This window comes from Marasmius oreades, chromosome 10, assembly GCF_018924745.1.
Source record: "Marasmius oreades isolate 03SP1 chromosome 10, whole genome shotgun sequence".
NCBI lineage: Eukaryota > Fungi > Basidiomycota > Agaricomycetes > Agaricales > Marasmiaceae > Marasmius > Marasmius oreades.
This window is the reverse complement of record NC_057332.1, coordinates 2,613,255-2,626,460: the sequence shown is the minus strand read 5'-3', so window position 1 is coordinate 2,626,460 and position 13,206 is coordinate 2,613,255. Positions and strand designations below refer to the sequence as shown.

The following is a 13,206-nucleotide window of genomic DNA, read 5'->3' as shown; positions in this document are numbered from 1 at the left end:
GTTAAACCTGTCATGTTCAGAGCTGTCGACTCACACAACTCAAGAAAATATAGGTATCTAATTCGGCAGTCGCTCAGTTTCAATACCATGATAAGTAATGAATTCAAATCGTACAAAGCTGAGGTCGTAAAAGTCTTGACCCAACAGGTTGACAACCCGCCCCAAGATGACGAAATTCGCCGCAAGAAGTGGGGTTGGCGCAAGGATAAGGCAGACTAACCTACACGAGATTGCTCCCTTTTTTGAGGACTGGAGAGAATCATAATCAACTCACTGCATTGTGAAAGGATCTTTGTTAAAAAGGTCTTGAAACGACCATAGCCTGCCGCTCCAGCCCAAAACCTCCAGAGATGCACCGAGCACGATAGTCCACGCCAGGAACCAGTACCGAGATGAGATTGTTTGCATCAGGTGCAGTCCTACAGGATCTGAGGACGGCTCGAAAATATAGCTTCCGCAGAGACATACCGAGAGTAGTAGAAAAAAGGGCAATATAGAGAACGATGACAAACAACGTTGGGCGATAGCCATAGAGCGAGTCTCGGTCATCCAGGGGCACGGGGGGAAGTCCTGTGGAATTCATCTTTGAAATTATGATGCCCACCTCTCAGTACTATATATACGCAAAACCAGCTCGCTCTCAGCATTGAATCGAGTTTACGTCTCGTTTGCGACGAAAATCAGTGTTCTCCCGCCGAGCAACCCGTGTAACCCATGCCCTACAAAGGAACCGGTGTACGTGACCGTGTGTTTAAAGTTTGATGCAGCCTTGTCCGGATCCCGCCAGGTCACAACTTCAGTGATAGATCAGTACTGCTTTGACTGCAGAGGATGTGGTTCCGCTTTTCAACTACCGCTGGATCTCACCTCCCACATTACCGCAATACCATTCATGTCTCAACTGTTGCTCCCTTTTCCTCATCGCCCTCGCCATAAGAATAACGATAATCTAGCTCAAATCAATGGCAGATGGAGATCTCGAGCTAGACCTATTTTCAGTCACTCGAACAAATACAATATATACTACTTACAGATCGTAGTCTAGTGTTGGTTTCTACGCTATCAAATGATATTCGGTTAAACCGGCAGACGGATGCCCTAGGTGCCCTAGGTGAAAAGGGATCTGCTGTGGGCGACAACTCCAGAGTGCAGAGCGATGGAAATCCATCTGACGCGTTTAACGGAGAGTGAAGCAATGCTAGCGGCCATAGGCCTGCCCTCAAGTAATCACATGACGTTGGTTGTGGCCCTTTGCCTCTAGCATAGCGACAGCCAGAGCGCTGCCTCGTTCCATCGGAATCTGTGGAATAGAATAACAGTTAGAACCTTACTTCGACAGCATTACTGTCACATACTCCTTCGAACAAAGAAGAACACCTGGAAGTAACCCTCGTTCTTATCTTCGGATCCAAGCGATAACGTCCCTTCCTGTTCGGACCCTCAGAATCAAAAATCGAAGACTAGCGGTATCATGCTGTTCGCACCTATCATTGTGGCTTCATTCCATCTGAAAAAGTTCATCCTGGCTGTTCGCCTCCCGCACGACGACTTCCTGGCCTCATCTCGTCCCTCATTTTCTCCAATTTACTGAGATGGATGCACGTCGCGTAGAACTTCAGCTTTCATGAACAGGAACACCGTTTATCCTGGAATGGATTAAGAACCGCTAGAAAAGGTGCAAAGAGGGAAGAGACAGAAGCCGGAACGGCGGAACGGGTAAAAATGGGCAGAATATCAACAGGGAGAGAGAGGGTCATAACTTGGACAAAAAAAGGGAACACTCACGAAGCACAATTATGGGCTTATTGTTCCAAGAGACACGACTTCCTACTTGGCATGGACAGTCCCTCTTCCTCCCATCGTTGGCATGGAAATGCTTAACTTAGACGCGAGAGAAAATTGAAAGGTTGCTTGGGCCGCAAACACGGTAGGGTCTCTCAGGAACACCGATGCGAGACACCTGCAAAAGACTGAATTATGATGAAACACGGGGAAGAAAAAGTAGACATACCGTCCTAAAGGAAAACTCCAATTCCAATTCACCATCCCTGTTTCTCGGCAGCGAGAAGGAATCCGACAACCTCTTTCCGACGCAGCATCGACGACACCGGTGTTTCTCCTTCACAATCCCAAGGCCGTACGCAGGTGCATAGGTGGCGCAGAAACCTGCTTATCTTTAAAAGGCCGCAGGTGCTGACACTGCCAGGGAGCAGAGGAGGAAGGAAAGCAGATGAATGCCCACCGAAAGGACCTTAAGGGCTAGTAGAGCTGTAGATGATGTTTAAAATTAGAAAAATTGAGTGAAAAGAAAAATTACGAACCCTAGCGTCCGTGTCAATGGTGTATGTTCGTGATGCTATATTCCACCGCCCTGCTTGCAATCCTGATTGAGCTGCTGAGGTGCCTCGAAGAAACAATATACTGCTGAATTGGCGGTATCGCTTTCTTCTTCCATCTCCACCTCGGACAGCCACGGTGATTCGGCGATCGACGACAGTTTTGTCGATCTCGGTAAAGAGAGATAGACAATTGCGAGCGACTAACAGTGGGTGCAAACCACTCGGGATAGGGGGAGAGGGGGAGAGGGTGGTGGAGCACTTGGTTGATACCGACATAGCCATGTAGGGTCATAGATTTCAAAGCACCCCCCACGACGGTCGAAAGAAAAGCACCTCTTGCATTTCCAGGAGATCGCGCAGGAAGAGGTCAAAGATCGGATTTGCAATGCTTTAGAGCGAAAGGATAGTATCCGGTCTGATGTAGAGGATCATCGCTGGTGTTAATGGCGTCGCCTAATTCGAGCGATATGGCCACAGCAGCACTCCATTCTAGATAAAATGGTGCGTACGACGAGAAGGGTAGCCGAAAAAGGGTGTGGTGTGGTGTTGATTTGTTGATATCATAACGGTTCGCCGCATCATTGACATCATGGCTTTATAACCCTCTCTGAGGTCACGGAAGACTCGTACAGACCGCATCCTCCAGAGGCTCCTCGTTTAGGTCAAGCAGCTCCAGCGCGCTCGCCTACCACGTCTCCCAGTTGGTGTTGCGATTGCCAGTGGTGGTGGATACTCAGAAGTGTCACTACCACCGTCCACAACGACATGGGTCGATCCTCGAGCCAATCGTTCATCCTGAAGTATATCTTCATACCATCGAATCTCGTGGTCTTCTTCTGTGTTGCCCGCAGGCGCTGCCCTAACAAAGGAACGGAATGAGCGATCATCGACATCGACAACTGTAACAGATTCAATAAACGCACCGTTCTCCTCCTTTTGAGCAAGCTCAGCAGTCGTTCTTTACCTCGGATAAAACTATCAGAGACTGCACCGTATCAACTTTGGCGGTGCTTCCACGAGCTATATGTAAATAAACAAGTCCTTTGAAAGGAGCAGTTGAAGCACTTACCGAAGAGGGGATAAACAGGTCATATGTCAGAACGGCAGAAAGGAGTGGTGTGTGACAGTAGCCTATCCACGCGGTTCTTCCTTGTACTTCGTGTCTGAGCCCCTCTAACCGCGGCGCAACAAATTCTGGACCCCACGAACGACGTCCAAAACCGACACTAGTCTACCATTCGCCACCAACCCATAAGATATGACATACAAGCCGGATCTCTTGAATCACTAGGCGCAGATGAGGGACGAGTGCTGTGATTGTTGGGTACTCGATCTCCTTCACCAGGAGAGACGACATCGAGACGGCCGGGAGTGAGGCCTTGAGGGATGGTATCAAGTTACCGTTTTCGATCGTCGCCAAGGTAATGAAGAACTGTAAGATCTGAACATTGATATTCCTTCGTGTATGGAATGTCGCAAGGTAACGGTGCTTTTGTTGCAGACTGAATATCAATGTATGTACGTCTAGTCTTGTTCGGTCCAATGCTTAAGGATAGAATGGTTGAGGGAGTAAAAGGAAGTAAGAAAAGTTAATAAACATACCAAGACCAGTCCCTGTTACCGTCTGTTCCTCACCCTCGACCCCTTCACGACGAGCGCGAGACGGCCTTGAGCGTAGTAAGTATACCCCAGGCAGTAACGGTAGGTCTCGGTCTTTTTTTTTTTTGTTGCCTTCTATGAGTCTCAGGTACTGCGAAAGAGAGATAGGATGAGCAAAGTAGAACGAGAAGCGAAAGAAAGAAGAAACATACAGGCTTTAATGCCAACACCAACTCTATTATCCACCTTCTTTACTTCCAACGGCGAGCACAACCTCCTAACAAACGACCATTTTGGCCCTCCGTGTTCCGTTGATGCTAAAAAGAAAAAATCAGCAACAGAACGTATCAGAAGGAGAGAAAAGGATACACACGGCCGAATGTTTGAGTTTGCTCCATTCTGTTCGTCGTCTATCATCCCCGTAAACCAATTTGACAGGCAAAAAGCGATAATTCACGTCTAGAATCCGGGTCTTCAGAGACTTATAGGCAATGACACTGCCAGCGAGTGGAGAAAAAAAAAAAGACCATCTGCCGTGAAATAAGGGATTATATAAGGTTCACAAGATAGTAAAGTCTTGACGAACCTTAGATCTCTTGTAAGTAGCGTCGATGTCGCCGTTCGGGAAGCCAACGAGGCGTGAGATAACGGTGGTCAACGTTTCAACATCCGAATCACGGGCACCATGGGAAAGTTACTACCTATGTCTTTCGCCGACTCCCACCTAGGCCTCTCAGCGACATGTATCTTTGAGATCTGAAGCCACTTCCTTTTGCGGTCCAGTGGCAGTTCCAACACAAGGAAACCACTGGCGTTTGGCTGATGCTATCTGTCTACCAGGCAAGTGAAACGAGTAAGTGGAGAACCTCAGGATATTTCAGGAAGGCCGTTCTGATAGATAGATAATAGTGCTGCAAAGGCCGCCGCCGAGTTCCGTGTAATACATCTACCAAGTACACTCAACCGTGGTCACCACCGCGGTGGGCGATCAAGCTTCAAGGCTTATGAACCAGACCAAGTCCATCTAAAGTCAACCCATGGCCATGAGTTACAACCCTCAGCTACGCTAGGTTGATTATGGTATTCACACAATCATCTGGCTATCAGATTTCAACAAGAGTAATCACTGATATAGCATGAACTTTGAAGCAGCGGCAACCGTATTTAGACACTTGGCCTCACTAACAGTGACAGCGGCAAGCTTGGTTTGTCCGCACTCGAGCATCCTCCCTTTCTGTTCCCTCGACTGCCTGCTGAGCAAGCTTTCTACTTTTTCTTCACGCATTGAAAGGCCCCGGCGGCTTGCTAGTACGGTCGCTGTTATACCGAACTCCGAGCTCCAAAAGGCGGCGGCACTGGCACCAGACACCCTAATGGAAACTAACCACCTTTCCATCGGCACCCTCTGGGTACCACTCCAACTCACTTCATTGGCTGGTATCATTGTCATCCAGCTCACCACCTCGTTTGGTCACCTCGTGCGTGGAAGGGTTTGGTATGGCTTTATGATTTCATTAGCCATCTTCTCCCTCTCGACCTGTCTACTGTACATTTCCGGTCAACGACCAACAAATAAACAACAAGCACCGAACCATCTTATATGCCTGGCACAAGCTGTCTTGATGTATTCAATCGAGCCGTTGTAAGTTTACTTCCGTACTCTACGGGAGACGTGATTGTGCATGTCATTAACGACCCGGTTGATAGAAGCTTCGCGATGCTTCTGTCCCTTTTCATCAAGGTAAAATGCCTGACGACCACCATTGATACGCGGACTAACGATTGGTTCTCCGAGCTTTATTCGCAAATCCGATCTTCAACGCGTTCACAGAACCGCGAGACATTGGAAAAACGAGCTGGCTCGCCTTTGGTACGCAAATAATGTGTCTGTTTCCGAGGTGTTGGCATCAACTTCTGACTCGTATAAACAGCTCCTCATCTTTCCCTACGGCTCTTGGTGTCTCCTGGTGATCACTTATATAACAGTGTGTCAACATCTCGTTTCACTGTTTCACAAAAGTCATTTAGGTGACTCACGGCTCTTAGTTCGGTCTTCTCAATCCCAGTAAAGTCATATTCGATCATGCTCAGAATCTGTATTGCGTTTTCGATGATCGTGTTATGTGAGTTCTCTCTTTTTGTTTTTTGTTTTCTTAGGCTTTACGGTTTACTAATTTCTAAACTACAGCCGAACATTTAACTGTATCGTTTCCGGGATCCTGTCACAGGCAATAATGAGTGTAGTTGGTGAGTACTAAAAGACACCTGCAAGTTCTACATCTTCTCACAACGGGTGTCAACTTGGACAACCTTCTCATGTAGGTATGGTAGTAGTCCGCCTTGTGATGATCAACAACCAGTCCGCGCCTCATGCTTTACCCTGTCTCAGAGAATATACCATCCTCTTCATTCGATTCGCACTCATCTGGATCGGCAGTCTCGTTTCCGTGGTGTACGTCCCATTCCAGCAATTCCCGCGGGGAGAAACCAAAACTCATGATCACTGACACTCGACCCGCTTCAACAGGATCACTATAATATTCGCCATCCAGGAGAACACACCCCCCATTTACCACGTTATCGCTCAGGCTGGTGGTCAGTGTTTCCGCGTTCAACGAATATTCTCCTTCCTTAACTTCTGTCTCCCCATTTTTTCCCTTAGTGCCTTTGGTGGTAACAATCGTGTTCGGGTCGCAAAAGGTATATATCTACTTTCTACTAAGATACTTGCAGTCATTTTGACTACGATTACGTTCGTTTTTTCAGGACGTTTGGCTGGTGTGGAGAGATCTAGTTCGTGGATTCTTGGGGAGACTAGGCATATTCAGAGCAGCACCGACTACGGTTCCCACTGATTTGCACAAACACGAAGGATGAGATGAGGCATCTGTACAGTTGGTTCAGTCTAATAAAGCATCAGAAAAATTATTCTATTTTTGCGACGTGCGAGGCGGAAAATCCGTTGACGGAAAGTGAGATATTGTACGGACAACTCGAGTAGTTTCAATAAATTTTCGCCGGGATGACCCTCAAGTCACCCTTGACAGTTCCCAAGGCAGGCTGTCCGCCGCTCCAAATAAATCCAACCGGCACAGTTTTAGCCAATTACAAGCCTTCATTCTTCCAGTGCACGCGGAGAACCATACATATTATATATTACGTCTTCCCCATAATATGCGGGCCAGAGGCTCGTACAGCGGTACGGTTCATTTATAACCCAATAACCTTATTTCCGCTTTCCGTTCTTCATCTTCTACCCTCAAGGTTCAGGTTCTTTGACCCTTCCTACTCGGGTGGGTTATTTATGAGCAAAGCGACAATTCCAGAATGAATCTACCCAACACGATTGAGCTGATTGCATCCTCCCTTCCATGCATGATGAAACCTCACCAACCTTTTCCTTTTCCATCCCGTATTGCCTTTTTTTTCTTCCAAGGGTCAAAGGAGGTAGAGTGAAGGCGATTGGAAACCTGGGCAGTTCTGAAACAGACCAACAGTTAGGGAATCCTTCCGGAAACGACACCTCCCACTTACTCCTTTGAATAACGAACGGTTCGAATTTCCACTTGTGTATTTTCGGACCTTCATGAAATATCCAGACGTATAACGTGGATCGGCGTACATGTGCCCAGTGCCAACCTCGACCACTCTGTCCTCGACCACTGTCAACTGGCGAAACCGGCAAGCCCGGGATCCAAACACTCGGCGACGAAGGGTGATAGCGCCGCCAGCGAATGGAGGAGATCAAATAAGGCTCGGATGTAAGATCTAAGGTCCGACGGCGGGCTACTATGAACATCAGTAAGTGATCGGAAAGTCGAGAGAAAAAGCCTCAACGACTCACTCTGGGTTCCTACTCAGCTTGCGCGATGCCAACTGAAATGCATGAGACATGACCCTGTCAATGTCGTTGGGTAGGTTGATGAGGTGTCTCGTTCTTCTTCCGTTCCCTCCTGGCATGGCCGTACTTGAACGTCCGGAAGGGTTAAGTTTTCCCTCATGAATAGGTTCAGTCATGATATCCTAAAGTAAAATAGAATGGACCGTTAGCGATAGTGCAACATTGGAGCAGTAAAAAGGACAGCGGGCACGTTTATTAACCGTGACCGTGAAACTAACAGCACGAAAACGAGAGAGAGCAGCCACCGTATATGTCCCCGAGTGTTCCGTCATCCCCAAAACGTTGGGTGCAAATGCATTGAGAGCTGGAAAAGATCGTAACGAGCACCATGGTCCTTCCAGCGACTAGCAGACGCCGCATCAAAGCTTTTTCCATTCAAGAGTTGCTCTTCGGCTCGTGTAATGATTTTCTGGTATTGAAGGCCGTCATTTCTGCTTCCATCTTCTTAGTACGTTCCAAGTGCATAAAGTTTTTTCCTGCACTATGACGGACCAAAATCCGACGATAGCTGCAACCTGATGAAAGGAGTGAGCGGTTGTACGACGGAGAACGTAAAAGCGCAGAAAACGGGGGAGTATGAGTAGGATAGCGGGCAGGAGAGCGAATCGTAGCATCGCAAAAAAAAGGAAAAGGAACATCACCACTCACTAATGTATCCAGCTCATCGTTCCAACCGACATGAACACGCCATCTTTCTCCAACAGACACTGAGCAGTTCGAGGTGTTACGTTCCGTGGCAGACATCAAGGAAGGTGTAACCTTCAAGCTTTACTTTCTATTCCTTGAGGTTTCTGAGTACCAACATACAAGTGCAAGAAGAATGAGCTATAGAACAAGCGGAGGAGCTACTGTAGGGAGGAGAGATAACATCAACGTACCGGTAAACGCCAACCCCACTTTTCCAGCCTACGGTTTCCAGCAACTGGAGGAAAATACGACCATGAACTCGACCTTCATATTCCTTGAATCTCGTGCAGTTACTATCCTTCAGGCCGCTCGGAAGCTCACAGGTAAAGTTCAACCCCAGATGTATTCGCATTGCCACCTAGAGAGAAAGAAGAGGTCAGTATCTAGACGTAGGAGTTGCCAAGGATTGGTATACATGCCACGCGTAACGCACGAGACTATCGCATTCTCGTCCTCCTCAACAACAGCTCCGAAAAAGAGTTCCACCTCGCCTTCTCGCGCGACTTTCCTTCGACAGTATTCCCCCTCTGAATAAGTCAGTGGTGTACATTGAGCTTCATCTTGATGATAAGGGATAGCCTAGGGGGACAAATCTCCAGGCCCATGGATGTATCGCGTAGATCTAGTACGAAAAAAAAAAAGTGAAAAAACCATTAGTGACGCTGCAACGACAGAAACACCAGACAAGCGGGAAGGGCAGAGATGAGTAAAACAGTGGAAAGAGGTCGGATTGTTGCATCGCAAAGGAACACTACCCACCAGCCACGAATCTGGCCTTATCATCTAAGCAGACACGACGTGACCTGCAGGCCTTCTTCCTTCAACTGTTTCTACGCTTTGAGGTTTTTTCCATTTTTCGTGATATCCTGGGGAATAAGGACCGTGAGCGATGGTATAACTTTGAACGGGAAAAACGCGGACAGAAGAGGCATGATTACTCATGGCCTCGTAAATAAGAGTAGAAAAGTAGGAAACGAGAAAGAGCCCTCACCGATACGTGTAAGTATTCAAATATTCACCCAAACACTTGGTGAAATGCATAACGAAGATCAGTTTTTCACGTGGTTTAACGAAAGAAGGTTTTACTGTACACGGTCAGGTGACCTCTTTTAGGAGGGCGGATAACTCCTGCGCTGCCCTTGCGGGATGCCAGACTGCTGCCACCTTCTTACGCGACAAAACTGCAGGTATCGCTCAAAGCATTTCAGCTGAATTCTCCCGACGCGCCACGATCAAATTTACATTGAACTCTCACTAGTCACTACTCGTACAGCTCTATTCTTTCACTGGGCCGGTTCAGCGGCGGGCACCGTTACGCCTTTCTTAACCGCAGGGCGACTTTCAATCCGATCCAACCAATCCTGTTGGAGAAAATAGGTTTAGTGACGAGATCGAAATGTGTATGTATTCAAGGCGCAATAAGGTATGCATACCTTCAGACCAGGCCACTCGCTCACGTCAATTCCGAGAACTGAGGCGCGACGTATCCTGCAATGTAAAGGTCCGTTAGCAACACCAGCTAGTAATTTGAGGGCAGTGATCTCACCATCCGTGGGTCTTGATATCAGCGATCGTATACTTTTCACCGACCAGATACTTGTGTTTCGATAAACGAGACTCGAGTACGGAATAAAGCCTCTTGGTTTCATTGAGGTAACGGTTCTGAGCGTATGGGCTACAGAGAATCGAAGGTCAGCCATCAATGGAAGGTCAGCCCGGTACAACAACTTCGTACATCTTCTCCGGTGCATACAAATTGAAGTGATTAGCTTGACCTTGCATAGGGCCTACACCTCCGTGCTAATAATCATTAATCAATAGTAGCAACTTAATCGCTTGATGAGAATCAACAGAAAAGAAAGACGTACTGCAAAAAACAACCATTGTAACACCTGACTGTACTCCTTCGGGTCCTTGGTAGGACTAAATCCGAACTTGTTCTCCTTATCGAACTCGGCCTGAAGATAAAGAAGGATGGCACTTGTCTCGAAGACGTTGAATCCGTTGTGGGTAATGGCAGGAATACGGCCGTTGGGGTTGATTTCCAAGAACCAAGGCGATTTCACCTGTTTGTCAACTTTCCCAATGTCGTTGTCTGAAATAGACATTCTGATGGCTTCATAGGGGACCCCGAGCTCCTCTAGAAAGATGGAAACGGGTACACCGTTGGGGGTGGGATTAGAGTATAAGGTGACTTGAGACATAATGGAAATGAAGAGACGTTGATGGGGTTGAGAGATCGCAAAGCGGGTGTATTTATGGTGGAGCAGCGTGGGTGCGAGCCGTGAATTTGGAAAAAATTACTCAGCTCGCTTAGTTAGTTACCTTGCTGACCGAGCACACCATTGGCGTACAACGATTCGTCAGGATGATGGATACTATCGTCAATTGATTTAGAACTTCTGACGACTTTCAAATGACCAATCGACGATTCCAGTTGCGGAGGAAATCTTCTCCCCTGTGTACCTTGCGTGAGCGACATTCCTGCGGACTCTGAGATGATCATTGATATGACTTGAAGTAGCTTTCAACGAGACGGTGCTTGGACATCGCAAAGGAGGTATCGAAATGAAAAAGACCCTCCTGCAGCTTGTGTGCTAGGAGCAAACGTTCATTGCTATCTCTCAAGCCTGATCGCCGCGGTCCATCTATGACGTGTCTTCGTAAGATTCGGCAAATCGGTTCCCACTTACCATGGCCGGCCCGTTGTCCCGAACTTGAACTTGAACTTCCTCGAGTATTCTTCATATGTTCATGGTCCTAGTATTTGTAGACGCAGAGCAACCAACAATGGGATAAAACAGAACCAGTCTTTTCTTTATCCAACAGCTATCAATCTCGTGCCAACGATCCTTCCTTCAGTATCAATTCGGCGTTTTCGAAACGTGCAGCGTCGGCCCACTGGGCGACTCGGACTTCAAAGAAATTCCTTGAGGCATCCACAACTATCAATGCGGTGCTTTGAGGTTTCTGTCGGCAAAAACAAACAAGTTCGAACGGTTCAATATGCCTTTCGTGGCGCTCGAAGAATAGTTAAGCGTACCCATCCCGAATCTTCATCTGATGAATCTGAGATATACGACCATAGGAGAAAATTAAAATCTATGCCTGAAGCTTTAGTCGAGCCTACAGGACATCGACGAGATAACACGAACCAGTTTACGCCACCCTGATCGTATTCATCATCCTCCCTAACGCAGCCACGGCACCCCGTTACTCTAGCTTCCTGCTGTGCACTTCGTCGTATACGTTGATTTCGCTCAAGCTAATATGAGATCGCAGGTGATATAATGCAGCTGTAGAAGCGGGTAGAGCGATGTATCGGCATCGCACACGTCAGATATCCAGGCAAACGGTCGGGTGTGAAGCTTCAGGCCCAGGTTTGAAGGCTGGGACAAAGTCGGTGGCTCATATGAGCTGTATCGGTGATGGCACCATTTCGAGATGTCGACTCTGGTGGAAGATAGACAGGTCAACTAACGTTGAGTTTTGCGAGGACAAAAAGAAAAAACGATATTGTAAGAAAAAGTTATAAAGAAAATAAAAGCCGCGCTTACTTATGAATACCCATCCATCTTCAGCTCGTACCACAACAGTCTTTCTCCCAACGAAAAAAAAAACTTCGAAAAAGAAGGATAATTAAGGGTAGGGTCAAAGATGACGCTGTGACTTCCGAGTCACTTCAAGCGGCGTGACACCTGGCAGCCGTCCCTTTTATTTACTTATAATGGTTCCCTCCAAGTTCCCTCAATTATCCCAACCAATGCCATTCTACCAACGATCTACGACCTCAGCTCCGTAACAAACTTCTGGCATTGCACCTGACTCAAGCAGTAGCTAGCGGGGAAGCCCTTCGAATCATTCAACCAACATTCAATAGAAGTTTAGAACGTCCGGGTAGTAACAGGACCGAGACCCCATAGTAAGCTCAAGGGTTGCCCGGGTAATTGGCATGGGGAGAAGGTACGTCTTTGGTCATTGCCGTTCTTGACGTTAAGCTGAGAATCAAATTTTGTTGGGTTCAGACTTCTGTAAATTGAGATTCGTCTATACGAAAAATTCGCAACATTTTTGTCTAGGGCAACGCAAAATGAAATTAAACCCATATTTATTTCTCTGGTTGACGTATCATACATCAAGGTCGAGAATCGGACCTTTCTTCAAAATCCTCCACACCTCATTCACCCGGATCACAGGAAGAAAGGAAAACAAACTAAGCATCTAATGGTCGAGCCTGCTGTCGAAAAAAACATGCGTACCATCTCGCGATGTCGCCTCCTTGGGTTGTGCAAACTGGCTGCAACCCAACACGATTTCCGCGTGGTGCGCTGGCAGAGGTCACCGGTTACTAGTTCCATCTGACCACAAACCGAAGGAGGTCTATCATGGGTTTTGGCATCCCGTACGTGTCGATTGCAGGCTACCCAGATTCCTTCCTTACGAAATGAGGACTGACACTTCTTCCCCCTTCTCAAGTGTTGGCAACAGTTTTGGAAGGCAGAGGGAATCGTGCAGTGAAACACGAAGGACTAAACCCAATGGTGAGTAATCCCTTCGATGGAGATCAATGTATGTCGCTAAGGCTGCGGCTCAATTCACCAGGGATGATTAATGATTATATAGCCCGGAAGAAACGGGAAATGCGTCAAATGGTATGTGTGTCGGGCTCTGACCTCCTTC

General features: G+C 47.4%; 5 protein-coding genes across 5 annotated transcripts; 1 reads left to right on the top strand and 4 right to left on the bottom strand.

Moving 5' to 3' along the window:
- Positions 1–467: 467 nt before the first annotated feature.
- Positions 468–934, bottom strand: E1B28_002859 (uncharacterized protein; the record flags this gene model as incomplete). The annotated part of the gene is made up of 2 exons (XM_043159807.1): positions 468–794; positions 868–934. The coding sequence occupies 2 exons, from the start codon at positions 932–934 to the stop codon at positions 658–660; spliced, it is 204 nt and encodes a 67-aa protein (XP_043003413.1). The 3' UTR covers positions 468–657.
- A 3,051-nt stretch (positions 935–3,985) lies between these two features.
- Positions 3,986–4,336, bottom strand: E1B28_002858 (uncharacterized protein; the record flags this gene model as incomplete). The annotated part of the gene is made up of 3 exons (XM_043159806.1): positions 3,986–4,089; positions 4,151–4,255; positions 4,312–4,336. The coding sequence occupies 3 exons, from the start codon at positions 4,334–4,336 to the stop codon at positions 3,986–3,988; spliced, it is 234 nt and encodes a 77-aa protein (XP_043003412.1).
- A 975-nt stretch (positions 4,337–5,311) lies between these two features.
- On the top strand, positions 5,312–6,815 carry E1B28_002857 (uncharacterized protein; the record flags this gene model as incomplete). Its single annotated transcript, XM_043159805.1, has 9 exons — positions 5,312–5,580; positions 5,646–5,808; positions 5,870–5,923; positions 5,985–6,061; positions 6,127–6,185; positions 6,261–6,390; positions 6,466–6,533; positions 6,601–6,638; positions 6,705–6,815. 9 exons carry the CDS (start codon positions 5,312–5,314, stop codon positions 6,813–6,815), a joined length of 969 nt encoding a protein of 322 aa, XP_043003411.1.
- Positions 6,816–7,603: 788 nt separating this feature from the next.
- E1B28_002856 (uncharacterized protein) lies at positions 7,604–8,111 on the bottom strand (the record flags this gene model as incomplete). Its single annotated transcript, XM_043159804.1, has 3 exons — positions 7,604–7,727; positions 7,783–7,961; positions 8,058–8,111. The coding sequence occupies 3 exons, from the start codon at positions 8,109–8,111 to the stop codon at positions 7,604–7,606; spliced, it is 357 nt and encodes a 118-aa protein (XP_043003410.1).
- Positions 8,112–9,708: 1,597 nt separating this feature from the next.
- E1B28_002855 (uncharacterized protein) lies at positions 9,709–10,808 on the bottom strand. Its single transcript, XM_043159803.1, has 5 exons — positions 10,395–10,808; positions 10,262–10,326; positions 10,073–10,201; positions 9,960–10,014; positions 9,709–9,887 (listed from the first exon to the last, which is right to left on the bottom strand). Exons 1-5 carry the CDS (start codon positions 10,728–10,730, stop codon positions 9,810–9,812), a joined length of 663 nt encoding a protein of 220 aa, XP_043003409.1. The 5' UTR covers positions 10,731–10,808; the 3' UTR covers positions 9,709–9,809.
- Between the last annotated feature and the right edge of the window lie 2,398 nt (positions 10,809–13,206).